The sequence below is a fragment of the Motacilla alba genome, chromosome 1, assembly GCF_015832195.1.
Source record: "Motacilla alba alba isolate MOTALB_02 chromosome 1, Motacilla_alba_V1.0_pri, whole genome shotgun sequence".
Classification (NCBI taxonomy): domain Eukaryota; kingdom Metazoa; phylum Chordata; class Aves; order Passeriformes; family Motacillidae; genus Motacilla; species Motacilla alba.
The window spans coordinates 4,072,846-4,099,594 of record NC_052016.1 but is presented as its reverse complement, the minus strand read 5'-3'; the positions used below and the strand labels follow the sequence as shown (position 1 = coordinate 4,099,594).

Genomic DNA, 26,749 nt, shown 5'->3' with positions numbered 1-26,749 from the left:
AGTGTTCCAAAAGCAGCTGAAGTTTGCAGGTTTTTCTTTTTTGAAGAGCGATTTAACAGGACGCTTCTATTTCCTCTTGGTTATATACATTTATTTATCTCTGTATTTATCCAACTTCCCCCATTAATTAAATTATATGTTAATTAAACACAGCTTCTGGCCATAATTTGCTTAGAAGTGAAGCTACAAAAGAAGCCCTAATGGAACTGTCAGACAAGCCCTACAACAATTTCCCATTGTGGGAAGGAGGCGTCATTTCTGAGCAATGGTAACTCGAGAGGATCTCACCAGGCTCCAGCTGATGCCAAGCCTGCTCTCATTTTCCCAGTCTCACTTCCATAAATTAGCTGCAGGCCCCATGGACATCAGGGAATCTTGAGGGGTTTTTTTTTTTTGGAAATCCTCCACTTTTGTCAGATCTTCAGCAGTGAGGTCAGAGCGGTGCCAAATGCGCTGTGTTTGTCACAAGGCAGGGATTCCTGCCCTCCAAAATCCCCCATCTGCTCCAGGGCAGCCCTGACTCCAAAGGCTTTATCAGGAGTGCTGAAACAAAATCCACACCCAGCCACTCGAACTGCAGCCCTCACAGCAAGGCAGAACGGGACACCTGAATTTGGATCAATCTGCCACCGAGGGTTTGACTTTTTAAATTTAGATCCCCATCCCAAACTCTGAGCTAAAACTGAAACTAAGAAAAGTCAGCCTCAGCACTCTGCTGAGTAACCTGTACCCAAGAAATGCCCAGGCCTGGTGCTGCTCTCTGTCATCTCAAGAGTGAGAAGTCAGCAGCAGACTGAGATCACAAATGTTTTAAATATATATTACATAAGCCATTCTGGGGGGATAATGAAATTTTCCATTCTCTCCAGTACAGAAGGAACATGCCTGCTGAAGAAAGTGGTTGTGAAGTATCATGCACACTGACTCGAAGCCAGCCTTGAAACATGAGAGAATCCAATTCCATGAGTGGCACTTTGGTCAGATGCCAGCACATCATAATTTCACATCAGAGTTAGCTCCACAGAAAGATTAAATGCTACTCGGTACAAAAGGCATTAACTTTTAGTTCTCACAGCAGCATAAAGACCCTTTTTATGGAGATTGCTATAAACAGCATACTTGCTTTCACTCCTCAAAGCTTCCTGCATTTTCCAAATGATCCTCAAAAACATTTACTGAATCAATACACAGCCCAAAAGTTGTTTACAAACCATAATGCAAAGTAAGAATGCTGTTCATGATTATGTGCCTACAAATGTGCTTCATGCTTGTTTAACAGGAACAGCATGTTTGCTGCCATCCCGCAAGAAGGAAAACAAAATTTGAAGTAGAGAAGTGTAAAATAAAGGCAAATGTTTGCCAGATTTCCCTTTTCCCTGTCCCCTAAATACATGGGAAATATTCCCTGAAGATAAACAGCAGAAAAGGAAAAGGTATCTTTAACCACCACCTGGAATTGCTTGGCTCCACATTTGGAATTCCCTTCACCCCCCATCAAGTTTTCTTAATTGGAAATGTTTTACTGTATTCTCACACTACATGCCACCGACTCCTGTGGAATTTCAAAGGCTGCTTTAAAACTGGAAATATTATACAGGGCAGTTGCTGCAAACATGCAAAGATATTTTCATGCAAATCTATGTACAGGACACTGTGCATAAAATGCTTTCCATCCCTTCCCTGGTTTTCCCCTTGAAATCCAGCTCAGAAGTGTCCCCTGCTGGCAAACACCTTCCCCTGACTGCAGGAGAGGTAGGGCAAGCCTCAGCTGCATCCAGCTTTGGGAGCAGCAGAAATTCCTGGTGATTTGAACAGAATGACAATCCCGAAGTGGCTCAGCTGGGCAGGGACACTGCTCAGTACTGGTGAGTGCACTGGGAACACCAGGGCTCCCTTAAAAACAGCTCCAGGAAAAAGGCTGAAGAAAGTTTTGAGAGTGAACAAATCAGGAGGTAATCCAGCCTTCTAATAATTAGAGAACTCCAGAATGGATTGGGTTGGAAGGGACCTTAAAGATTATCCAGGGCCACCCCTGCCATGACAGGGACACCTTCCACTGTGCCAGGCTGCTCCAAGCCCCAATGTCCAGCCTGGCCTGGGGCACTGCCAGGGATCCAGGGGCAGCCCCAGCTGCTCTGGCAATTCCATCCCAGCCCTGCCCACCCTGCCAGGGAACAATTCCTCATTCCCAAGATCCCATCTGACCCTATCCTCCTTCACCTCAAAGCCATGTTTACAGGAGGCACCACGAGCAAAGCTCATTTGTCACTCAAATCCTGTTTCCCACCAGGATAAACAATCTCTCAATTGACCACTTGAATTTTTGTCTCACAAATAAGTAAAAATCCTTTTTTACTTTCACAGCCATGCTGCACTATAGGGTTGGTTAAAAAAGTTGCCTGTGAACAAAGAGCCAAAAAAATTTTCTTGATAAATTTTCCTGTGACTCTGCCATTATTCCTCATCGTCTTCTCCATGCCTTCCACCTGCAGTCACTGTTACTATTCCTCATATCATGGATTATCAAAGTTGGAAAAGAACTTCAGGATCATCCAGCGCCACCCCAGCCCCAGCATCATCACCCCAAACCCTGTCCCCAAGGGCCACATCCAGACTCCTCCTGAACACTCCCACAGACAGGGACTCCAAACCTCCCTGGGCAGCTCAGCCCAAGGCCTGAGCACTCTGCCAGGGAAATTTTCTTTTCAAATCTCCAACCTGAGCCTCCCCTGGTGCCATTTGAGGCCATTTCCTCTCCTCCTTTCCCTTGGGACACGGCAGCAGAGCCTGAACCTCCCTCACTGCTCCTCCTGGCAGGGACTTGTGCAGAGCCACAAGGTCCCCCCTGAGCCTCCTTTGCTCCAGACTGAGCTCCCCAGCTCCATCAGCTGCTCCTCACAGTTTGTGTTTTCCAGATCCTTCTCAGCTCCATTCTCCTTCTCTGGACACAGGCAAAAGGGTTTGTTTTGTTTGGTTTTTTTTTTTATTTTTGTGTTTGAGAACAAAACAATTTTTCAAGGCAAGGTGTTAATTTCATGTCCCTCAGTGATCCAAGCAAGCGCTTTGCATCTGAAGAGAGCCATGAAAAGGACAACCTCAAACAGGACTTTGAGGGGCTGGAGCATGTCCAGGCAAGGGAACAGAGCTGGGAAGGGGCTGGAGAACTCCTGATGGAGCTGGGGGGGCTCAGTCTGGAGAAAAAGAGGCTCGGGGGGGACCTCATTGCTCTGCACAAGTCCCTGACAGGAGAAGCAGGGAAAGGAGGAGAGGAAATGGCCTCAAATGGCACCAGGGGAGGCTCAGGTTGGAGACTGGGAAAGAAAATTTCCCTGGCAGCGTGGTCAGGCCTTGGGCTCAGCTGCCCAGGGAGGTTTGGAGTCCCTGGAATTGCCCCAGAGGAGTCTGGATGTGGCCCTTGGGGACAGGGTTTGGGGTGATGCTGCTGGAGCTGGGGTGGCACTGGATGATCCTGGAGGGCTCTTCCAGCCTTGACAATTCTGGGATTCTGGGACTCTGATTTTTCACTGCCAGGGCTGCCTTGGCACAGAAGTTCTTGTGAAAAGCATCCTGGCCTGGACTGATGCCTTGGGAAGGCTGACCCAGAGCAGAGGCTGGACAGAGCTAAAGAATAAAGCAGGGATTTATTCAAAGGCCTCCATGGATCCACCTTGGGCAGCACAAGAGCCCAGCCAGGGCTGCACCCAAGATGAACCAAAATGGTCCCAAAATGCACGAGCGGGCACAGGGTCTCTCCCTTGGATCAGTTCTGCTCCATTTGCACCTTGCAGTTCATTGTCCAGTTCCAGCTTTAGCCCAGGCACTCCCACCCTGCTTGTTTTTCTCTCTCCAGCCCACGCTGTTTGTGCTCCTGGGCTGAGATTTGGATCATTTGTCCTTGGTGCCCAGCTGGAGCAGGAATTGTTTTGTGTCCCTGCTCTGTGCAGAGAGCTCAGCATCCCATAATGTGAAGCTCAGACCCACACACTAAAGCAGCACAGAATCTGAAACACAGAAAAGCTCAAACCTGAGACATCAGGACTGTTGCAAAATCTCCACAAACTCAGTTTCCTTTAAGCTTTTACCTCTACCAAATAAGTGGGACCCAAAAGTTGACAAATTTAACTCAAGAACCAACAGTTCCATAAGGAAACTACATGAATAGAAGTGTGCAGAGTAATGTAAGACTGGGGAGAGACAATAAAAAAATGCTAAAATACACATCATTTATTCCACCTGTGTGACAAGTGTTAAAAATGTTCACTTGGGCACAAGAGGAGATATCACTGAGATACAAAAACCAGACCAGAGCAGCTCTGTACTGCTAAATTTGGACACAATCCCTACATCATTTCATTATTCTGAGTGCTAATGAAGCAAAAAGAGGAAAACAATGAGGCACAGACTGTCAAAAACTATATTCTTGGAGAACAATTCCTTTCAGAACCACACTCCAACACCAGCAAACAGCAGGAATTGGATTAGAAACCAGACATTGACACTTCCCATGAATGCCAACACTGAAAAAAGTTTGCTTTATGATTTGTGTGTGTTTGCAATTTTTTTGTTGTAAAGAAACAAAAGTGAATTTGAGGAGGGGAGAGGGAAGAACACACAACCAGCAAATGCAAACCCATCCTCCCTGAACACACAGGCAACTCAAAGCCTTGCAGCCCAACAGATTCCTGTGCATTTATTATGGAAAAAAGCCCTAAATCCATGCAGTTAAATCTCAAATATTGCTAATTGATAGCACAGCTATCAGCCCTTAGGTGAAGTTTTACAGATACAATAAATCCATTCCCCAAAACCAGTAAGGTGCTTCAGCAAATACCCATTTGTATTGGTACAGATGCATTTACATTGCTTCATCTCATTTTTTTTTTTCTTGAAGCTACTTTGCCTTGAAAGATGTTTTCATTTTTAGCCAAGAAACAAACTGGGAAAAGCTTTCAAGTACCAAGGTTTTTGCTCATTTCAACTAATACACATAATACATTTTCAAAATGTAAGAAATATGGGACACAAATGATTTATCAGTGATTTTTTTTCAATTCTCTCACTGTCTGCTGGTCATTTAATATTTTTCTCAGCTCTTATTTTACTTCTGAGACAGAGAAAAGAGCAAATTTCTTTTCTGGAGTGAGTAATGCCAAAGAGCTCTTGTTTTTTGTTCTACTGTCTGTAAGGCAGGGATGATGCTCATGCTTTGAGGACAAGAGAAAACAAGCAAATCTCCCATTTTGTAGCTTATCCATTTCTGGTTCACTTATAAACCAAAAAGTTGGATACTAATAAAAACTATGGAGTTTCAGGGTAACCTACCCTTAATTTTAGCACTGGAAATTAAAAAAAAAAAAAACCAAAAAAACACCAAAACACAACCCTGAAGTTGAATCTCAAGTCCTACAACACCCATGAATATGCATGGCAATATTTCAGAAACAATTGTCTCCAAATGTACCCTGAAATCAGGGTTCATTATAGTGTTAGCTGAGAGTTCAAATTTCCCATCCTCAAAGGAAGATTTATTCAGGATAAAGTAACTCCACATTTTCTTGCCTGACATAATGGACCTGGAATTTAAAAGCAGACTATGCCACCCCAGAACCAAGACATGGAAATCTGCTCTGAGCTGATTCTGCTCCAGCTACTGAATTACTCAAATACACAAAAAAATTTTGAGCCTGAGGAGTTTTTATTCAAGTTTTAAGATGAGCAAATGTGTGGGTGTAACAACTCCTAAGGGGAATAATCACCACTGGGACAAATCTCATTCTTCAAGGAGTAAATCCTTGGTTTGAAACCTACTCTGAAACTCCCCGCAATAAAACACAATCCGTGCATTTGTGTCTGAAAAATTATCCTTGGAGATGGCTGAAAGAGCAAATATTTGAGAGTTTAAGGGCAAAGCTGCAGAAAAAATCTGATCTCTATGCTTGGAGCTGCCACTGAACATGTGGGTGCCAGACACTCGAGTCCCCCCTCCCCACAGGACACAGAGTTTCCCTCTCCATTTGCTCTGCAGCCCAGCAAGAAAAGCAGAAAAAACAAAGATGCTGAGTTTTGGTATCAATAGTGGCCTCTAAAATTACATTCAGCATCCAGTTGTGTAGATTTAATTAAGCTTTTAACCAGCATTTTAATTGTTCTTCATTTAATTGTTCTTAATTGTCGTTGTTGCAGCAGAATTCTCCCTGCTAAGATCTAAAATCCTTAAAGATGGACATGACCATTATTCAGACAGCACAGCTTTCAGTTGAATTTAAAATATAATCATTCCAGTTCTGCTCATGTTTTGTTGGCTTTTTCTAATCCACGGGGCAAGACTGTGGTTTTAAGGTCTGTGAATTGGAAATTAAAACTTCAAAATGGGAATTCTGAGGAGGAAAAGTAAAAAAAAAAATTAAATCCCCCCCTCAGGAACAGCTTCAAATTGCACTGCAAAAGGCACCAAGACTCACAGAGTGGAGAGGAATATCCTAAATTCTTAATAATCACATTTATATCAATCAGCAGCATAGGTTTGATGGGATTAATAACAGCATCTCAACTAGGATGCAGAAGAACACTGATTGTCCAGGAATTTCAGCAAAGGCAAAGCCAGGAGAAGCTATTTGTTCACAGAATAAAGTTTAGAATTTTATTTGATGCCCAAAAGGTATCAGAAAACAGGTCTGGTGAGAGTTCTGATAAAAGATGGAAGAGGCACCTAGAGAATCCCACAGAATTTACAGCTCTGTTGTAAAGTGAAGAACTCCTCAAAACAGCACTTAAAACTGAAAGAATTTTTAAATTACCCAAAAATAACCCCTTAATTTGATTTCTTCTTAATGGAGTAAAAAATGCAGAGCAAACCAAATTTTTTGTTTGGTTTTTTTTTTTTTCCTCATAAGCAAAAGGAGCTTGGGGTTCCCAAAATTAATTAGAAAATCTGAGCAGGTGAGGGGAACCAGCAGATTTTAAACACAATGGAAACTCCAGTTTGGGGATGAGGAATCATTCCTGAGCTGCCAAGTCTCAACAATAGTAAAAGCATTTCTCACCATTTTTGGATCTGCTAACAAGACCTTGAGATTGCTTGCTCATTAATTGACTCACTGTGGTCTTTGTATTACAAGGAAGTCTAAGAAAATCATCCCTAAACCACTTGCTGGCAATACAATTAAGGATTTCCTCAAATAATTCACATTTTTGGTATCTCCTGGCCCTCTGGGAAAGCAAGGAGGCCTATGGAGAACAGGATGGATGGGGAAGAATAAATAATTTGTGAGACAGCTAAACTCTAACACATTCATTATTTATTTTAATGTGCTCTCTCTTCATTAGGAGCTGTAGTTGTTACAAGCTGCAATTTCCTTTTACACAAGATTCTGCAATTATATCATGGCTAAAGGGAAAGACATTAAAACAATGACTACACACAGCAAAACTACCCTTAAAATATGTGAATAAAACAATTAAAATCTCATGAAATCATATAAAAATTATTAAATTTTAGGAATGAAATATTTTATTAACAGATTTAAGCTTTAAAACCTAATTGTTTTATAAACTTTAACTAAAGAATATACAGTTTAAAATATCTTCACTTGATGGTCTGCAACCCTGGAATATGCCACTAGATGGCAAGTTTGGCTAGAAATTAGCTGAATTTTAATTTATGACACGTTTGGAAAGTCCAAAGGCATTGGATAGAAACAATCATGAAAAAAAATAGTGGAAGAGGAGAACAAAAATAGGAAGAGTTCAATAAACAAGTCTTGTGTCTGGAGCACATTTAATACAAGCCAAAAAGGTTAAATGGGTTTTAGTTTTGTTTTCACATTGCCACACAAATGGAGAATCAATTCACACAGGATTGTGAAGTTGTATTTTAAAGAAAAACAAGTGAAAACCCCTGTTTTATACATTCCTCACAACTGTTCAGAGCAGCGTCTCACACGGAGGAGTGCAGCACTGAGAGCTGACATTTGAATTACAAATATTCCCAGGAAATATTACAACATCCTCAGGAATCAGGGATTGATTTCCCTGTGCCATCAACCCCTTCCCCATTCACTGCACTCTGCTCTTCCCCATTCCCATTTCCTCTTTTGTTGCCAGCCTGTGCAGAATTTTTTATCTTCGCTTAAAAGAAAAACAAATCCTGTTTTTTCAAGCAGTTCTTTCTGTAGCTCACTCCAGCCTTCAAAAGGAAGAGCATTAAAGAGTTCTTAACAGAAATATAGAAATATAATAAAATTCACCCTGCCCAATTCCCCTGGGGTGAAATTCAGAACTCCTTCCAGCAGGGACCAAAATCTGATGGAATAAAAATGAAGCTTTTTGCTTACCTGAAATAGCTGTTGGAAACTCTCCAAACAAAAATACCAGGCTTTAAGAGAACACTGAATTTCCCTGGCAGGGTAAATCCCAGCTTACCTCATCTGGAGAGAGCAGATGAATGGGTGTTAATTCAGGAATTTCACTCAATTCACAGCTCAGCCCAAGGCAGGTCAGGATCTCCCTGAGAACTTCATATCTCTTGGAATTGCTCATTTTGAGCAAATTAAAATCCTCTTCAGTCTGCACATCCATGGAATTGCTGTCCAGCTCCAAATGGGCCTGGCAGGATATATAAAAAAAGAAAATCAGTTTCCAATTCAGGGATCACAGCCATCAATACACCACAATGTCCTCTGAAACCTACCTAAAATTCCCCTTCTTAATAAACTTTTTCTAGAGGAGTTAATCAAACTTGGATTTACCAACTTAAATTTAACTTTCTGCTTTTCAGGTCTGCCAGAACCAACAGCAAGGTCGGTCATTTTCTGGCTTGTAGATGAGTGGAATTCCATTGCAATTAAAATGGCAATAAAACTGAAATTCCATTAAAATTGAAATTCCATTAAAATTATATTTAAATTGAAAGAGCTTTTTAGAAGTTGTACAAGGTATGGAGAACTCAAGCAAGTCACATGAATTTAGTGGAAGTCAGTGCAGATAAAGAAACCTTTCTGTCAAAAAAAGTTACTTTCTCACCTGCTACAAAATCACTCCTGATCGTTGGAGCAGATGCTTAGAATTTGAAATTAAATGCAAGAGGAAAAATAATCCTTCATAAACCTCCTTTTTGGCTCATTTTTTCTGCTTTTCCAAGATATTTCAAAGCCTTTGTATGTTAGAACCCTGAGAATTTGAGACTTTCTGTGCTGCCAGGCACTGACCCCCAAGAGAACACTGCATTGACCTGAGGCCCTGGAGAAGCTTCCAGAATGGAATGACAGAACTGGGATTGTGGGTGTGGAGTTTGAATAGAAGTGTGTGATATCACAGGCTGGGAAACTCAGAGTTGAAGGGTTTAGAATACAGTAATGGATATAAAGCCAGATGGAGGTTTTAGGCAGAGGCTGCTCCTTCTTCTTCACCTTCTCCTCCATGGGTTTGGGTGGTTTTGTGTCATTGGATAAAAAAATCCACGTTACAGAACACAAGCCATTAGGTTAAAAGTGAAAATAATTGAGGTGTCATTTCTTAATTGGATAGTTTATCCTCCAAAGGCCTTGTAGAGAGAGAGATGGGGCTCCATTTTTAGTTTGTTGGAGTGAAGTGCTGTAGAACTCAGGGTTTGTGAGACTGTAACAGAGATAAGAACTAATAAACATCTGAGTCCCAACAAGAAATACCATCTCACACATTTCATCCCAATCTTAACAAAGAAAACCCCAAAAACCTAAGAATCCACACTTGTACTCTCTGCCGATTCATTTATTGCTATGTAATAAAGTCCTTCTTTTTGTTCATTTCTTCTTCATTTTGCAAAATTTAATGATGTTCTTTGTGTTTTACATATTTTCATTGAAATTCAGGGAAATTATTGAGTGTGGCTGCCCCTGGATCCCTGGCAGTGCCCAAGGGCAGGTTGGACACTGGGGCTTGAAGCAGCCTGGCACAGTGGAAGGTGTCCCTGGGGTGGACTGAGATAATTTTAAGATCGTTTCCAACCCGAACCCTTCCATGATTGTAAAAAAAAATACATTTAAAAGGAGGCAGGACACACCCACCCACCAGAGGAGTACAGAAAAAAGGGAGAGAAATCTGCCAGAATATTTCCTGGCTGATGTCACTGCCTGGAAACAATAAGGGCTTTTCAAATCCAGACTGGAAGTCATTTAGAATTATAAAATGTCACACTAATCCTTTTAATCTGATTTTTGAAGCTGTTCTCTGATGCCCTTCTCTTTTTCCTGGGGGAAACCTCTGGAGTATTAAGTTTTACTACAGCAGAAGGATCAATTTAAAGGGTGCAGCAAAGCAGAACTTGCAGGGACAGAATCAAATCCATTTTCTGGGTGGCAGAGCTGCCCACAAAACAAAAGCAATAAATATCCTCCAATGTCTAACAGAGTTCCCAGAAATCCAGCAGATTTCTGATAAAAGACAAAAACACTTCTAAGAACCCCCCGAATATTTCTGAGCTCTGTAACTGCTCCAAGAGTCATGACACCTGATCCCTGAGCAGTTAAATTTCAGTGCTCTGGGCTCCTGAGAAACTTCCCTACCTAAAATATTGATAAAAAATAGAACCTTTCATAAAGTTGGTTCATCTTTTAAATTCCCTAACTTAATATTGGAGAATAAATCTTGCTCTGCTTTTCTCAATGTGTTGGGCAGATTTATTTTCTAAACTTCATGGTCCCTCTTCATCAGCCTTTCCATCACTCAAAACTTGAGCTGGGAATATTTAAATCATTTCAATCATCAGTGACCAACATTTGCCTCCCCATGGATGCTTCCCCTCACTCATTATTCAGAAGGTAAAATGAAGAAAAGTATTAGGAACACTTGACCTTATCTGTTTGGGATTTTTAGGGTGGTTTTTTGGGTTTTGTTTTTTGTGGGTTTTTTTTGTTTGTTTGTTTGGGTTGTTTTGTTTTGTTGGGTTTTTGGTTTTTTTTTTTAGTTTTGTTGTGGTTTTTTTGTGGTTTTTTTTTTTTTTAGGGCTTTTTTGGCTGTTTTGGTGCTTTTTGAACCAGAGATCACAATACCATGATACTGGAGAGGCACCCATTTCCTGGGATAATATTTTAAGTGGAATTAATGATTTTGGCTCATCCTAGACTACCCCAATTCCACCCCCAGATTCTCTGAGCTATTTGACAGGTGCAGAATATTAAGCATTTAAAGCTTTTAAGCCTGAATAACGACTCAGGAAACAAAAAAGTTTCCAGCAAGATTTATTCTGCACTTCTTGCTTTGCCACAATTCCTGTTTTGTAAGGATTTTGTGGGATTTATTTCCCATCTCCCAAAATCTGCTCAAGCTGTATTCCTGTACCACCTCCAGCAGGCAGAACAGGAAAGCTCTGCTCTGGAATATGACAAAATCCCAGAATAATTTGGGTTGAAGGGACCTCTGGAGGTGATCCAATGCAACCCCCTGCTCAGGAAGGGTCACCTGGAGCAGGTGACACAGGAAAGTGTCCAGGTGGCTTTGGAATGTCCCCAGAAAGGGAGACTCCATCACCTCCCTGGGCAGCTGTTCCAGGGCTCTGCCCCCTCCATGGAAGGAAATTCCTCCTCAAGTGGAGGTGGAACTGTCTGGGGTTTGGTTTATGGCCAAAAACTGCTCCCTGTGCTGGCACTGGGCACCCCTGGGAAGTCTGGCACCATCCTCTGGCACCCCTTGGAGATATTTCCATGGATTAATGAGTAAAATTCCTGCTTCCTGCACAAAACTGTTCTTTGTTTTACCTTGCCTCATCCACACATGCCTGACACCATGGTGAAAATAAAAGAAGTGTTTTCCCAGCAGTGACATTCCCATCTTTAATCACCAAGTGAAACCCACCCTGCACTTGGATCCCTTCTACATCCAGGACACTGACACCTGGGAATGGCTCCCACTGAGAAACGGGAGATTTGGGTGGAATATTGGGCAGGAATTCCTGGCTGGGAGGGTGGGCAGGGGCTGGGATGGAATTCCCAGAGCAACTGGGGCTGCCCCTGGATCCCTGGCAGTGCCCAAGGCCAGGCTGGAGCAGCCTGGGACAGTGGAGGGTGTCCCTGCCATGGTAGGGGTGGCTTCAGGATGAGTTTTAGGATATTCCTCTGCTAGCAGCAAAGGCTGGCACAGCTGGCATTGCTCAGCTGCACAGGAGAAGCTTTGGGCTGAGCTCAGGGTGGCCTTGCAGGGCCTGGAGGAGCCCCAGGAAACCTGGAGAGAGACAATTTCCAGGGCATGGAGGCACAGGACACAGGGAATGGCTTCAAACTGAAAAATTTCAGGTTTAGATCAGATATCAGGAAAAATTTCCTCCCTGGCAGGGTGGGCAGGGGCTGGGATGGAATTGCCAGAGCAGCTGGGGCTGCCCCTGGATCCCTGGCAGTGCCCAAGGCCAGGTTGGACACTGGGGCTTGGAGCAGCCTGGGACAGTGGAAGGTGTCCCTGCCATGGCAGGGGTGGCACTGGATGGGCTTTAATGTCCCTTCCAAACCAAACCATTCCATGACTGCACACCTCCCCTTGGCAGGACCCCCAAGAACACAAAATGGGACAATTTTTTAGGAGTGCACACGGTGCGGCAATGAGGAAATGAAGTCCCCCTGCTCACGGTACCTGGGAAAGGATGGCTTCCCCTCCACTGCTCCCGTGAGTCAGGTGCACAATCACCATGTCTTCAGCAGCATTCTTCAATCGACTCAACACCTTCACTTTGCTGGCATCTCCCTTTATCCCCTCCTCAAAAACACAGCCACTGACCAGCAGGTTCAGTGTCACCTCCGTGCTGTCCTTTCTAGACACCACCAGCTCATGCACAACCCTCCTCAGTTTGTTTTTGTGCTTTAGCTGCACGCCCCCGAAGGTGAAGGACGAAGAAAGCCCAAGAATCTTCCCCCCTTTGGCCAGAAACTTCATGAATTGCTTGTGGATGCCCTCGGGGATGGGCTCCTCTGTGGCAATGAGCAGCAGCAGGGAGTTTTCAAGCCAGGGGTCTCTGAGCACTTGCTCCTGGTGCAGCTGGTACACGGTGTAGCTCTCAGCATCGATGCACTCCCTCAGCACCGACTTCACCTGCTCAAACCTCCCTTTGGCAGCCTCGGAGCCCAGGTAAATCAAGATATTAGGGGGTTTCCCAGCCAGGTTTATCCTTTTGACTCCTTTTTGCAGACATTCGTGCTCCTTCTCCTCCCTTCTGCTGCCGCAATCCTCGGGCAGCTCGGGGATGTTTTCCGCAGAGGCGAATTTCACCGACTCGATGGTGCTGTTCTCAAGCTGCAGGCACTCGTGGCAGCTGGAAAGGTGCAAGTGGTGGTGCTCCCCACCTTCTGTTTCCTCATGTTCCCTTTCCTCTTCCAGCTTGGATTTGTCCTCCTCGGCTAGCCCTAATCCTGATTTCCCAGCAGGAGTTACTGCATCCATGTCTGTGCTTTTCTCTTCCACCGATGGCGCCTCCTGTGCCAACTCCTTCAGAGCAGATTCCTCTAAATGGACAGCTGGAGAAGGTAAAGGATACAAAAAAAGGGTTAAAATAATGAGATTTAAACGGTAAGGATAAATAGCATTAACAGCAGAATTTCATTTCAGTACAAATGCCCTGTAACAGCAAGAATTTCACTTATTTGACACAACAAATCCTATTTTCCCCCAGGACAACACAGATTCGCACTCATACCATGAATCTAAAGACAAAATGAAGAAAAGAAAATACCTCTGGAAAAACACTGCTCTCCTAAGGAGGGCAGGGTTTAAAATTGCTGCTGTTTTGAAATAAACTGTTTTGAAATAAGCTAATAACGTGATGGTATTGGGTAAGACAGATATTGAACCACGTCCCTTGCACTGCTGAAGGCTGCAGATAAAGGTTTGGCATGAGAAAAGGGAGTAAAAAGACATTTGAAGAGATTTCAGTCTGCAGAAAGGCAGAGAGACCCACCCCACAGCAAGATCTGGGAGCAAAGAACCCAAGGGAAAACAAGAAAATAAGAAGAACTGCTAAAAATTCCCCTTTTCCCCTGAAAATGATAGAATTGTGAAGAGAATTCAGAGCGAATACAAGTGAGAAGAGCAAAGATGATTATTGCCAGCAAGAAATGTGCAGAGCAAAGAGGAGAGAAAAAATACTCTTCACAAGGGAGGGTTTCAAGGCAAAATCTGAAACATTTTACTGACTCCTTCCCCACTCACACACAACCAAATCAATTTATTATGCTTTTAATCCAGGGAGAAACTTGATGAACAAAATTTTGTTAATCCAACTTCAATCCCTTCCCTTAATAAGAAACTACATCCCCTTAGGAGCAGAAACATGAAGCAAGATTTTTTTTTTTCATATCCCAAGGGTATTTCACAGCTTCCAACCTCTGTTATTCCATCCAGAGCCTCCCCCAGCCTGTTCTGGAGCAGCTTCCACACAGCACTGGAAGCAAAAGGAGGCAGAAAACATTTTCAAAAGGGACTGACTGGGACACTCTCAGCTTCCATCCTTCCTTGGGAGAGTATTAATGCAGAACAGCGCCCAGAGGGACAGAATTTCCCATCAGATTCTTTTGGGAAAATATTCCTGTCCTCTTGCACTTCAGCTAAATGTTGTTGATTTTGTCATTCCTTCATTTCTGCCTGTGCACTGTGATTTGCATTTAAAAAAAAACAGCAAAGCAAAAACAAACCCCATAAAAAAGGCCAAAAAAATCCCACCCCCAATTTGTTCTCAAATTACGTTCAGCTCTAAATATACTTTAATTTCAAATATGAAAAAAAGAGAACATTTGCCTAAGAACTTTCAGCTTCGGATGTTTTTAAAATAGATTTGTTAATCTAACAGACAAGATTTAAAGAAAGTATTTTCTAACTTCTGGGTTGGAACACCCTGGGGTAGTAGAAGGAGTCCCACAGCAGAGGTTGGGAATGGATGATTTTTAAGGTTCCTTCCAACCCAAACCATTCCAAATCCTACAAAATTAAAGCAGAGCTCCAGAGAGATCAACCTGGAACCCCAACAGCAAGAAAACACTGCCAACAAAAATGCAAATTTTTCAGGTGGGTATAAAAATCTACGCACAAAGTCCTAAAACAACCACAAAGCAAGAATGCTGTGCTATTAAAAATGATCAGGAGGGTACTTACAAACAATCCTGTGTGGCACCATCCCGTTCTCCATCTGCAGCCTGTCTTCCAGGAAGGCTATTCCCAGGCTACTGAAATTATCTACACTGGCTTCAGCAATTAACTTAAAAGGTTCACCAGGTTTATAGGCCAAGGGTGAACAAAAGTCTGACCACTTGACAATCTAGAACAGAGCATATGGATGGCTTTCAGTCGGGAAAATGAAGGGAAAAATCCCCAAGTAGCAACAATATTGTGAGTTTGCAAGAGGAACTGCAGGAGAATGGAAGAATTTAGTGACGGGGGGTTGCTTTAGGCAGCAAAGATTGAGCCCTGATGGAAGAGAACAACATCCACGCCAAGTGTTGGGAGTAAATTGGGAGTACAGAGGAATCATTCCCAAAGATCAAGGCTCTAAAAGCTCCAAGCAACAAAATGGCAGCAGAGCTGTAAGAAAAATTCTGATTGGATTTGTTTCCTTCAGCAGAAACCCCAAGCAAGAATGCTGATAAAAAGAACAAAATTAAGCTACAAGGGTTTCATAAAAATTATCAGAAGCATTAACTAAACCACGAGGGCTCAAGATGTTTATCTACATCAAAAATTCCTTTCTCCAGGAAAGAAACACTGCACAAGTAGGAGACACAACTGGATACAAAAAACAGTTGTTCTCCCATGAAAGGATTTTTAGAGACCTGCCTTCAGGACCTTAAAATAAATCAACCTTTGCCATGTTCCAAAACATGGGGAGACAAAGTGCAACTCCCTCAGAGCAGCTGCAGCACTTTGACACCTCTTCCATGAGGTTCAGCTTTTCATCCCCACACACCAGATGTAAAACACTGCCTGAAGGAAGGAAAAACTTATTTTGGATGCACAAAGCCGTCAGTTACTCTACTTGTTCATAATCAGACCATCAGCTAAATTTACCTTTTTATTTACTGCAATGAAATGGTTTAAACACCATCCAAGAGAATCCAGCCCCAGCTTTGGATGTTGTGGTATTTCCCAAGGGAACAAGAGGACAGAACAAACAACCCCAATGGTTCTGTCTCCTTTCTAAGCCATTCTCAGAGACAGCTTCTGGTTAGTAATCAGCAAACCCAAATCACAAACAAGACCATTCAGTCACAGAATCCCAGAATGGTTTGGGTTGCAGGAACTTTAAAAATCATCCCATTCCCAAACCCTGCCATGGCAGGGACACCTTCCACTGTGCCAGGCTGCTCCAAGCCCCAGTGTCCAACCTGGCCTGGGGCACTGCCAGGGATCCAGGGGCAGCCCCAGCTGCTCTAGCAATTCTATTCCAGGGCCTCCCCATCCTCCCAGGGACGGAAATTGTTCCTAATATCTGATCTAAACCTGAAATTTTTCAGTTGGAAGCCATTCCCTGTGTGCTGTCCCTGCATCCCCTGGAAATTGTCTCTCTCCAGCTTTCCTGGGGCTCCTCCAGGCCCTGCAAGGCCACCCTGAGCTCAGCCCAAAGCTTCTCCTGTGCAGCTGAACAATGCCAGCTGTGCCAGCCTTTGCTGCCAGCAGAGCTGCTCCAGCCCTCTGCTCATCCTGGAGCCTCCTCTGGGCTCTCTGCAGCAGCTCCAGCTCCTCCCTGTGCTGGGGCAGCTCTGCAGGTGGGCTCTCAATCCATATTTTTATTTCTGGCCTCTGGATATCTAACAAGAAACCTGGCTGGGGATCTTCTGATCCATGATTTCTGCTAGCCGCTAATTAAAAACAGCCTTTCCAAGAGGAAAAGGGGAGCAGAGTGTGGGGCTTTACCACCTTGAACTCGGGGGTTAAACCCCAGCTCTGTGACACCAGAGGTGTCCCAGCTTCAATGGGACTGCCTGTGGTGGAGGGTGAGGGACCCAGACAGTATTTAAATATCCTTTCTTACCCAAAGAACAGGCAGAAGTAACAGCCACACCTGGAGGAGGCTGTCAGGAAGATCTGCTGATGCTCTTGATCATTCTTGTGTGGCACCAAGTAAAATCTCAGATGTAAAATGTAATTATTGCTGCACCGTGCAAATAAAGCGAACCCACAGAAGTAAAAAAGTAAAGCTCTTGCCAAAACCTATGACCCTGAAATCAGGCAACAATCCACTGGCTGCAGAGCAGAGCAAAAACCCTCAGGGAATATTTTCCAGCTTTCCTGCTATGCAAATCCAAATTTGGATAGCAATTCCTAATCAAAATTCTGTCAGAATAAAGGAGAAAGGCCAGCTCTTAGCAAGAGACGAGACATTATTCATACTCCTGTTTTCTGAGTCCCTCTCATTTTCACCAGCCACAGATCACTGACAGTCATACAAAAAATGGCTTTTTTGGCCAGAAATTCCCCCAAGAGCAATGTGTTCCCACAGCCCCTGGCTATGGTGACGGCCAGAGGTACCAAAATTCAGAGCACTTTATTGTGTTCACACAGAAGAACAATAAACAAAACAAACCAGCAGTCCTTTCCCTCTTTAGTTTTGATTTTTTGTGTGGACTATCACTTTCGAGCTTTCTAAATCAAGTTAATTTGTAAAGTCCACATAAGGATGCAAAATTTTCCATCCGAATGAAAATAAAAGCAAACCTAAGAAGATTTAAAAAAAAAAAAACAATAAACCCCGAAAGAATAGATAATTAAAGCTTCAATGCAGATGTTTTTGTGGATCTTTCTGCTACAAAAAGAAAAAATAAAATAAAAATCTTCCATCTGAGCTGGCCCAGGTGTACAAGAGGGAGGGCACAGCTCATTTATCTCCCGAAGCAGAGCCCACCTGGATGAATTCCACCTGCCAAAGGCAATAAAGCCATTTCCAAAGCAGCTGATGCAGGTTTTCCCCAAGGAAATGTCTGCCCAGTGCAAGCAGAACCAGAAGATTTGAGCAGAAAAGGTCCCACCAAGCACCAGGGAGCCCAGGACTTCCTGTGATGCAGCACTTCTGGACATGCCTCCTGAGCCACAGGCTCCAAATCCAGGCTCTGTTCCAGAACTGGCAGGGGGTGAAGGCTCCCAAATTCTGATTGCAGCCCCAAAGCTGGAGCTGAGCCCATTCCCAAGCTGTCCTCCTGCCCCTGCCCTCAGATAAATCTATTTATTCTCTGCTCCCCATGTTCCCACCAGCAGGATCATCTCCTGGGAAAGGTGACCTGGAGGACACTGGATCCTTGCTGGAACTGTGGGTTTAGGGAATATTTCTTTGTTTGTTTGAACAAATCTTGATTCTTAGGGAAACACTGGTTTTAGCTGTTGTTTATGGAGAGGGTTTTTAAGACTTTGGGATAAATTGGAATTTATGAGTGTGTGAAATAAATAGTTGTAAAGTTTATCACAGGGTGAAGAGTTTAGAGTTTTGGGGTTTTAGTTTGGAGGTAGACAGAAGACAAAATAGAGGATTTTGGGTATTGTTTGATCTTTTTCTTCTTCTTTATCTCCTTTATTTACTATTCTGTTGGTGGTATAGAGTGATTAGTTAGGGACAGTTGTAATACAGATGTTGTGTGGCAGACAAATAATTAGTTGTTGGTAGAAAAGTAGAAATAAAGCACATTTTAAGAGCTAATTAGATAAAATAGCTTTAAAAGACCTTGAAACTGTACATTTGGTGACTTTTTTTGCTGCCTTCTCTTTGCGTGCTAAGTCTAGTGTAGATGGTGTGTAGAACTTCTGACAAGATAAAAAACAAACAACAAGAAGAGTAAAAAATTCTTTTTACAGAGATCCTCACATATCCTCATCCAGGGAGCAGCCAGGCCATGAGCACCTGTGGTTGTGATCTCCTAGAATCCCAAGGAGGAACCTGAAACCTGATTCCAGGAAATAAGGGTGGCAGCTGGCCCTTTAGGGACACCCAGGACAGCACCTTCTTTGTGGGAAATGGATTTGTAGAGAATTCTTGAAGTTTGGCAGAAGGTTCGCATAGTACACATCTGCATGCAAACTGAAGAGAGAAGAAATGTTGACTGAAGGGTCTGAAATTAAATTAAATTAAAATTAAGGTTTCAAATTAAATGAATCCCTTTTAATGTTGCTTTGAAAATTCTCTACGTATCCATTTCCCACACTTATCCATGGTCCCAGGGGTGATCCCAGCCTGGGGCAGAGCCTGCTTCATGGAGAGCTCTGGGATTCCAGCAGCAGCCCAGATGTGTTATGACAGCCTGCACAGACCCATCCTGCCATGGACATCTTCCCTTTCCTCCTCTTCCCTGGAGGCACTGAGATCCATCCCTCCTCCCTCACAGCCTTCCAGGGCCTAAAAAAGGGGCTTAACAAAAAGCAGAAGAAGGATTTTCCACTGTGCCAGGCTGCTCCAAGCCCAATGTCCAACTGGCCTTGGGCACTGCCAGGGATCCAGGGGCAGCCACAGCTGCTCTGGCAATTCCATCCCAGCCAGGAATTCCTTCCCAATATCCCACCCAAATCTCCCCTTTCCCAGTGGGAAGCCATTCCCTGTCACATTCACGTTTTCTGAAAAATCTCTTCACCCAGGATTTTTCTCCTGGGAAGCTGAGAAGCCTCAGAGAAAAAAGGAAAACAACAATTATCTGATTTGCTTCTCCTGTGTTTTGCTCATGTGCAATGTGTTTGGAGATTGTTTAATTGGATTCTGCTGTGAATTATTTTGACTATTTGTCCAATCAGTGCCAAGCTGTGTTGGGACTCTGGAGACAGAGTCACGAGTTTTCATTATTATCTTTTTAGCCTTCTGTCTGTATCCTTTCTGTATTCTTTAGAACAGTTTAGTATAGCATTCTTTAATATAATATAGTGTCATAAAAGAATAAATCAGCCTTCTGAGAACATGGAGTCACATTCATCATTCCTCCCTGCCACAGAGGTACCTGCAAACACAATAATTCCCTGTGTCCTGTCACTCCATCCCTCGTCCAGAGTTGCTCTCCTGGAGCCCCTTCAGGCTCTGAGCTCTCCCTGGAGCCTTTTCTTCTCCAGGCTGAACAATCCCAAGTGTTTCCAGCCTGGCTTCAGTGCAGGGGGGCAATTCCCACCCACAGCCAGAGAAAAAATGCTACTGAAAATCTCAACAAAATACCTCTGGGTCTGTTTGAAACACAAAATAAAGCTTAATTATTGAGTGATCTGAATGAAGCAATTCCCTTTTTATTCCCCATAACATCACAACCCATCTGTTCCCCCTTCTATGCAAGAATATTGAATATCTGTACCCCTTTCCACACAAGAATATTGACTAGATAGTCAATATTCATTATATCAAAAATACTAAATACCTGTATCCCTTTCCACACAAGAATATTGAATAGATATTCAATATTCAATATATCAAGAATATTGAATATCTGTACCCCTTTCTATGCAAGAATATTGACTAGATATTCAATATTTCAAGAATATTGAGTATCTGTACCCCTTTCCACACAAGAATATTGACTATATTCAATATTCAATATATCAAGAATACTTAATATCTGTACCCCTTTCTATGCAAGAATACTGACTAGATATTCAATATATCAAGAATATTGAATATCTGTACCCCTTTCTATGCAAGAATATTGACTAGATATTCAATATTCAATATATCAAGAATATTGAATATCTGTACCCCTTTCTATGCAAGAATATTGACTAGATATTCAATATTCAATATATCAAGAATATTGAATATCTGTACCCCTTTCTATGCAAGAATACTGACTAGATATTCAATATATCAAGAATATTGAATATGTGTACCCCTTTCTATGCAAGAATATTGACTAGATATTCAATATATCAAGAATACTAAATATCTGTACCCCTTTCCACACAAGAATATTGACTAGATATTCAATATATCAAGAATATTGAATATCTGTACCCCTTTCTATGCAAGAAGCAAAGAGTTTCTCACCTCCTTTGAAGAGTCAGGTCCTTTCTGCAAGTTCTCTGTGTGAGCAGAAATGCTTTCTGTCACAAAAGCAATGTGCTCTGCTGGCAGCAGCTTCTCAGGGTGAATAAAGGGAGAAACAAGAAGCCCACTCCACCTGTTCAAGTCATCAAGGAACTGAAAGAAAGGGGAAAGGAGAAGAAGTCTGTACAGGAAGCAGCTGATTTAAGAATTCCTTTGTAAATTATGCCCAGCTTAAATTCAAATCTGACCCTCCAGCCTTACAGGAAGGGTGATGATTATTTCACTTTCCCCACGAGACAAAAGGATGAAGTTCTGAACCTTACAAAGGAACACTGAAAGCAAAACTGAAAGTGACAAGCCACGTTTTTTAAGCCAACTCAAACTCCAGCTTTCAGCTTTACAGGAAGAGAGGGAACACAAAAGCCCTGAGTTCCTGGCACTGTGACTCTTGCAGGACATTTGCCACTGGCAGCATCCCTCATTCACCTGATCCTCCTCTCCCATCCACACTGAACTTTGAATCCTCATGCCTCTGCACCAAAATTCCTCATTCACTATGAATCTCATAAAATATAAAGAAATAATTCATTCAGAGTCAATTTTACCACAAGTTGTTCTATCCACCACTCAGCTGATCATTGCACATTAAATTACGAATGATTCCCTCTCTTGGCCTCAGCAAGGAGCAAACAAAGCTCAAAACCTGGAATCAGCAGGCAAACAAACACACTGGAGACACCTCACAGCTTCTCAGGAAAATATTACATAAATTTTTAATTTTTACATCGATTTTGCACTGAACTTCATTTGCCTGATACATTTTAGAAATGGCAAACATTAGAAACAGCTGTTTTAACAACTGTGGGAAATAGTAAAGGTAAGAAAACTTCTAGAAAGTTGTGAAAGCAGGCTTTAGAAACAGAGCATAGAACTTAGAGCTAGCTGTGGTTGTAAAGTCTGAAAGTACAAGAGTTACAATAATACAGTAAGGACATGAAACAATAGTTGGAGTTTTAGCTTTGGTTAAGATGGATTTTAAGACTGTAGAAATATATGTTTAGTAAGATAGCAGAAGGTTTTAAGTTTAATAACTGTGTATTGTTAAGAGGAAGTATCTAAGTAAGTCTTGTTTGAAGTAGGTGTGGGTTTAGTGATTAACTAGAATTATCTGTAACTTTTGGTAATGCATTATTGGTTAAAAAGTTCTTAAACTGTTCCGTAACAAAGAAATTTTTGGTTGTGCTTAGTAAGATCTGAGTTGTTGTTATCTTTTAATTGTGGTAATTATGTAATAGGTTGATGTAATAAAGCTTAAAGAACATATCTTGGTAGTCTTGTCTTGTTTGTGTAAACTTCTAACACACGTGGTGCTTTCACAACTTCCTAAAAATCCTCTTACCTTCACTATTTCCCACTTTTTCCTTCTGCCACACCACGACTACACATGTTCAGTAATTCCGTGTGGAAGCAGGAAAGATTTCCCCCGTGGCACTGAATTCTAGCACTCAATGTGTTCATCCCTGCACACCTCAAATGAAACCACGGAACACTGAGGGGGCAGCTCAGTGACCCAACCACCCTTGTGAGCACAGAAGCTGCACAAACAAACACTCATTTCTCCCACAGGAAAGTGAACTGAGCTCAGGAAGCTTTAAAGTACCTTAACCATCCCACTTGGTTAAAGATCAAACCAAAAAAAAAAAACCCCTTTGCAGGTCATAATTTATGACTTGTAGTGTCTTAAGCAAGCTACTGATCAAGCAAGCTACTTGAGAGAGCAAAGGAGCTTTGCTGGCTGCCCAGAAGCCAAAAAAAAAATCTGAATTAACCTTTCATCCCTTCAGAGATGATGCAAAGAGCTCCCCAGGGATGCAGAGCCAGAGCTCTCACACTGAGGTGCAGCACAACAGGACCTGCCCCAGGGATTCCCAAACACTGTCACCACGTATTTCAAAGAGACAAAAACACATTGAATAACAGCCCTGAGTCTATGCCAAACTTCATGCCAAGCTGCAATTCCCCAGAGGGCTCCCAATAAACGGAGCAGATTATAAAATCAGTCTGCATGAACAGCACTGCAGACAGGAAAAAAAATGTGCTGGCTGTGCAAGGACTGAGGAGAAGCTGTTTCAGAAATGAGCAGGAGTGGAGCAAAGAGCAGCAATCAGCTGAAATCCTCTCCACAGAACAATAACCCAGGGCAAGTGAGGCAGAACTCCTCCAAACACAGCTTTGTTTTGTTTTTGAGGACTTTATTGGAATGTGAATTAGGTATTTCACTTGGCTGTGAAAGATTCTGAGATTGCCACCATCGCTCTTGAGTGTGGAATAATCTGTCCATTAAATGGCAAAAAAAAACCCTAGTTTTACATATAACCAACCCCATCAGCATTTCTAATCTTGTTTTCCTTCACTGCAAATGTTCTTTTTACCCACTGGACTTACAAAAAGCTTCTCTGCCTCCTGGAGAGCACTCAGCCACTGACACGCTCCATAAATCCCTTCCCAGCAATGCCCGCCACAACTGAAATAATCCCCAACCACTCACACACCAACAGCAGCAACAAGCACAGGTCAAGAAGAGCCTCACCCAGACCAATTCTGGCATTTAGTGCTAAATTCAGAGAAATCCACCATTTATTTAAATAATTCAGACTAGCTGGGGGGCAGTGCCAGCTCCACTTCTAATCCTGAAAGTCAAGCAAGCTCGCTTTCCGTTTTGCTTCCAGCAGTGCCAAGTGGAACTGGTTCAGGCACAAGGTTTTTCCACTCTCATGGGCTGCCACAGCCTTCCCCAGCCCTGCCCATTTGTGACTTTCATTTTTCACCTCATTTTCCTCACTTAGAACAACATTTTGTATGGGGAGAAGCAGCCAGCTCTCTCCACAGCTCACATTCCAGGGCAGATCCAGCAACGTTTTAAAGCCCTGACACGGATCTTGAAGGCACCAACACAGCACATGTTTTTAGACTAAAAGCCTTTTATGTTCTCCAAGTATGCTGTTAAAATGGAAAGAGGCTTTTCCTAGGGACAGGACAAGGGGGAATGTCCTTAAACTGAAAGTGAGCGGGTTTGGATGGGATGTTAGGAAGGAAATCTTCCCTGGGAGGGAGGGGAGGCCCTGGCACAGGGTGCCCACAGAAGCTGTGGCTGCTGGAAGTGTCCAAGGTCAGATTGGATGGGGCATGGAGCCCATGGCAGGGGGTTGGAACAGGATGATCTTTAAGGTCCCTTCCAACCCAAAGCATTCTGTGATTTTGTGAAATTCTTTCAAGCTCTCCCAGCCAAGCCTTCCTAGAACCACTGCTGCCCTTAATACACAGACATACATACATATATAGATATATATCTATATGTATCTATATATATACAATACAAATACACATTTGTAGCACACAGAGCATCCCTCAGCCCATTTCCTACTCCGACAAGCTCCGGCAAGCAGCGAGGAGAGGAAACCACACCTGAACTAACATTTCCCACCAAAGCGACCACCTGGCTGTCCCCTCCTCCTTCCCCCGGCTCTGACACCACGTGGGAATCCCCTCCGCGCGTTATTCTTCCCAATCCCAAACCCCTGCCCGCCACCAACCCCCGGAACCAAACCGCAACCCCATCCCCGTCGCTCCGCGGGGCCGGGACGCTCATCCCCGTTACCGCGGCAACCGCCGCATTCCCCGCCGCATCCCCGCGGCTCTACCTGCGCCTCGCCGGTGCAGAACACCTTGCCGCCGACGCGGAGGCAGACGCGCTCCTCAGGGTGCGGCTGTCGGGCGCAGAAGGTGAAGGAGCAGCGGGAGCGGTGCAGCCTGCGCACGGTGCTGCGGACGAGCGCGGCCGAGCGCGGCCCCCAGCGCGCCCACAGGTACAGGTAGCACAGCGTGATCAGCATGGCGGGCGCGCGGCCACGCCCCCTCCGCCCGCCCCCCGGCCAATGGCGGCGCCGCGCGTCAGGGAGGGCGGGGAGGGGCGCACCCGGCGCTGATTGGCCGGCCGGGGGCCGGCGCGCGCGGCGCCCCGCCCCTTTTTGCAGCGCGGCGTCTCCGCCCTCCTCCCCTCAGCGCTCGGCCGCCGCCTGCCCCTCACGCTGAGGGGAGCGCGGGGTTCTGCGGGGAAAGGAGGGGCGGAAAGGGAGAAGGAGCGCTCAGAAGCCTTCAGAGCGCCTCGGGGCGTTGTGGCTTTGCAGCGGGTTGGCTCTAGGCGTGGTTTGAGGGAGGAAGAGGAGGAGGAGGAGCAGGCGAGGTCTTCTCGTCGCCGGCGCCGCGACTCGGCTTCTGTGGGAACGGCAGAATGGTTTTGGTGAAAAGGGACTTGAAGCGCATCCAGCTCCACCCCCTGCCATGGCAGGGACACCTTCCACTGCTCCCAGCCCCAGTGTCCAACCTGGCCTTGGGCACTGCCAGGGATCCAGCGGCAGCCCCAGCTGCTCTGGCAATTCTATTTGTGAAATAGAACACATTTTTTTGTTTGTTTTAAAAATTTAAAAGTTTAATACTAATAAAAGGGTTATAAATATAGCAATATAATTAGAGTAATAAAATTTGGACAGTTGAGATTAAGACAATACGAGACAATAAGAACAAACAGTTACGGATGGTCCAGGTACCTTTTTCTGGGCAAAATAAGCCCGAGAAAGGACCCCCGCTACCAGAGGATTAACCCTTAAAAACAACAGCCTGTTGCATATTCATACACCTCATACATGATGCATAAATTCCATTTAAGCAACGGATTCTGTCTGGTCAGTGTCATCTTCTTCCTCTAGTCCCAACAAGTGTCTTCATGTCTGAGCGAGGTGGGAAGAAGTTAGTTTTCAGCTGATAAGGGAGCAAAAAATTCTCTTTTCTCTGAAAGATTTAGGTGTCCTGTGGCTGCTATCTGGTGCGAGTCCTTTCTTTTAAAAAAAGTATCTAACATAGCATAGTTTCTATTTTAACGTTATGTTATAACCTAAAACACTTTACTAGTATTTAACACACTACTTAAGAAAATTAATACAGCATCACTTTCTAACATAACACATACAATATTCATTTTAATATATGCAGAAAGCCAGTCATAAAATATGCATTTTTCACGTATTCCAGGGCCTCCCCATTCTCACAGGGAGGAAATTGTTCCTGATATCTGATCTAAACCTGAAATTTTCCAGTTGGAGGCCATTCCCTGTGTGCTGTCCCTGCATGCCCTGGAAATTGTCTCTCTCCAGGTTTCCTGGGGCTCCTGCAGGCCCTGCAAGGCCACCCTGAGCTCAGCCCAAAGCTTCTCCTGTGCAGCTGAACAATGCCAGCTGTGCCAGCCTTTGCTGCCAGCAGAGCTGCTCCAGCCCTCTGCTCCTCCTGGAGCCTCCTCTGGGCTCTCTGCAGCAGCTCCAGCTCCTCCCAGGGCTGGGCCCAGGGCTGGGCAGCTCTGCAGGTGGGGAATCACCTGAGTGGGGCACCAGGAGCAGAATTCCCCCCTCACCTGCTGCTCCCACAAGTTGTGATGGAGCCCAGGGTAAATCTGCTTCTCCAAAGCTCAAACTGTCCCGATGGACAACAGGAAAGGATCTCATCTTCCTCAGAAATGACTTGACACTGCTAGCTGACCTTATTCCCAGATTGATGGTACCTAAAGGCACAGTATTCCCTTTCGTATCCCACACAGAGCCAGGAGGAGACACCTGTCCCCAGTTCCCATTCCTGCAGCCACCAAAGCCACGAATGGATGCATTTCATTCCAGCCAGGAATGCGTTTTAAATCCCATTCAATGGACTCACCAAACGAGAAAGGGCTGAACACTGGCATCAGAGTGAGGAACAGCC

General features: G+C 43.9%; 1 protein-coding gene across 1 annotated transcript in view; it reads right to left on the bottom strand.

The window, feature by feature from the left end:
- The window catches only part of HLCS (holocarboxylase synthetase), a 121,669-nt gene extending 96,367 nt beyond the window's left edge, over positions 1-25,302 (bottom strand). Inside the window, exons 1-5 of the mRNA XM_038125252.1 lie at positions 24,646-25,302; positions 20,945-21,097; positions 15,106-15,268; positions 12,598-13,475; positions 8,422-8,604 (exon numbers count right to left, since the gene is read on the bottom strand). Of these exons, the coding sequence (XP_037981180.1) occupies positions 8,422-8,604; positions 12,598-13,475; positions 15,106-15,268; positions 20,945-21,097; positions 24,646-24,837 (1,569 nt within the window). The 5' untranslated portion in view covers positions 24,838-25,302. The remainder of the gene's footprint in view (positions 1-8,421; positions 8,605-12,597; positions 13,476-15,105; positions 15,269-20,944; positions 21,098-24,645) is intronic.
- Positions 25,303-26,749: the final 1,447 nt, after the last annotated feature.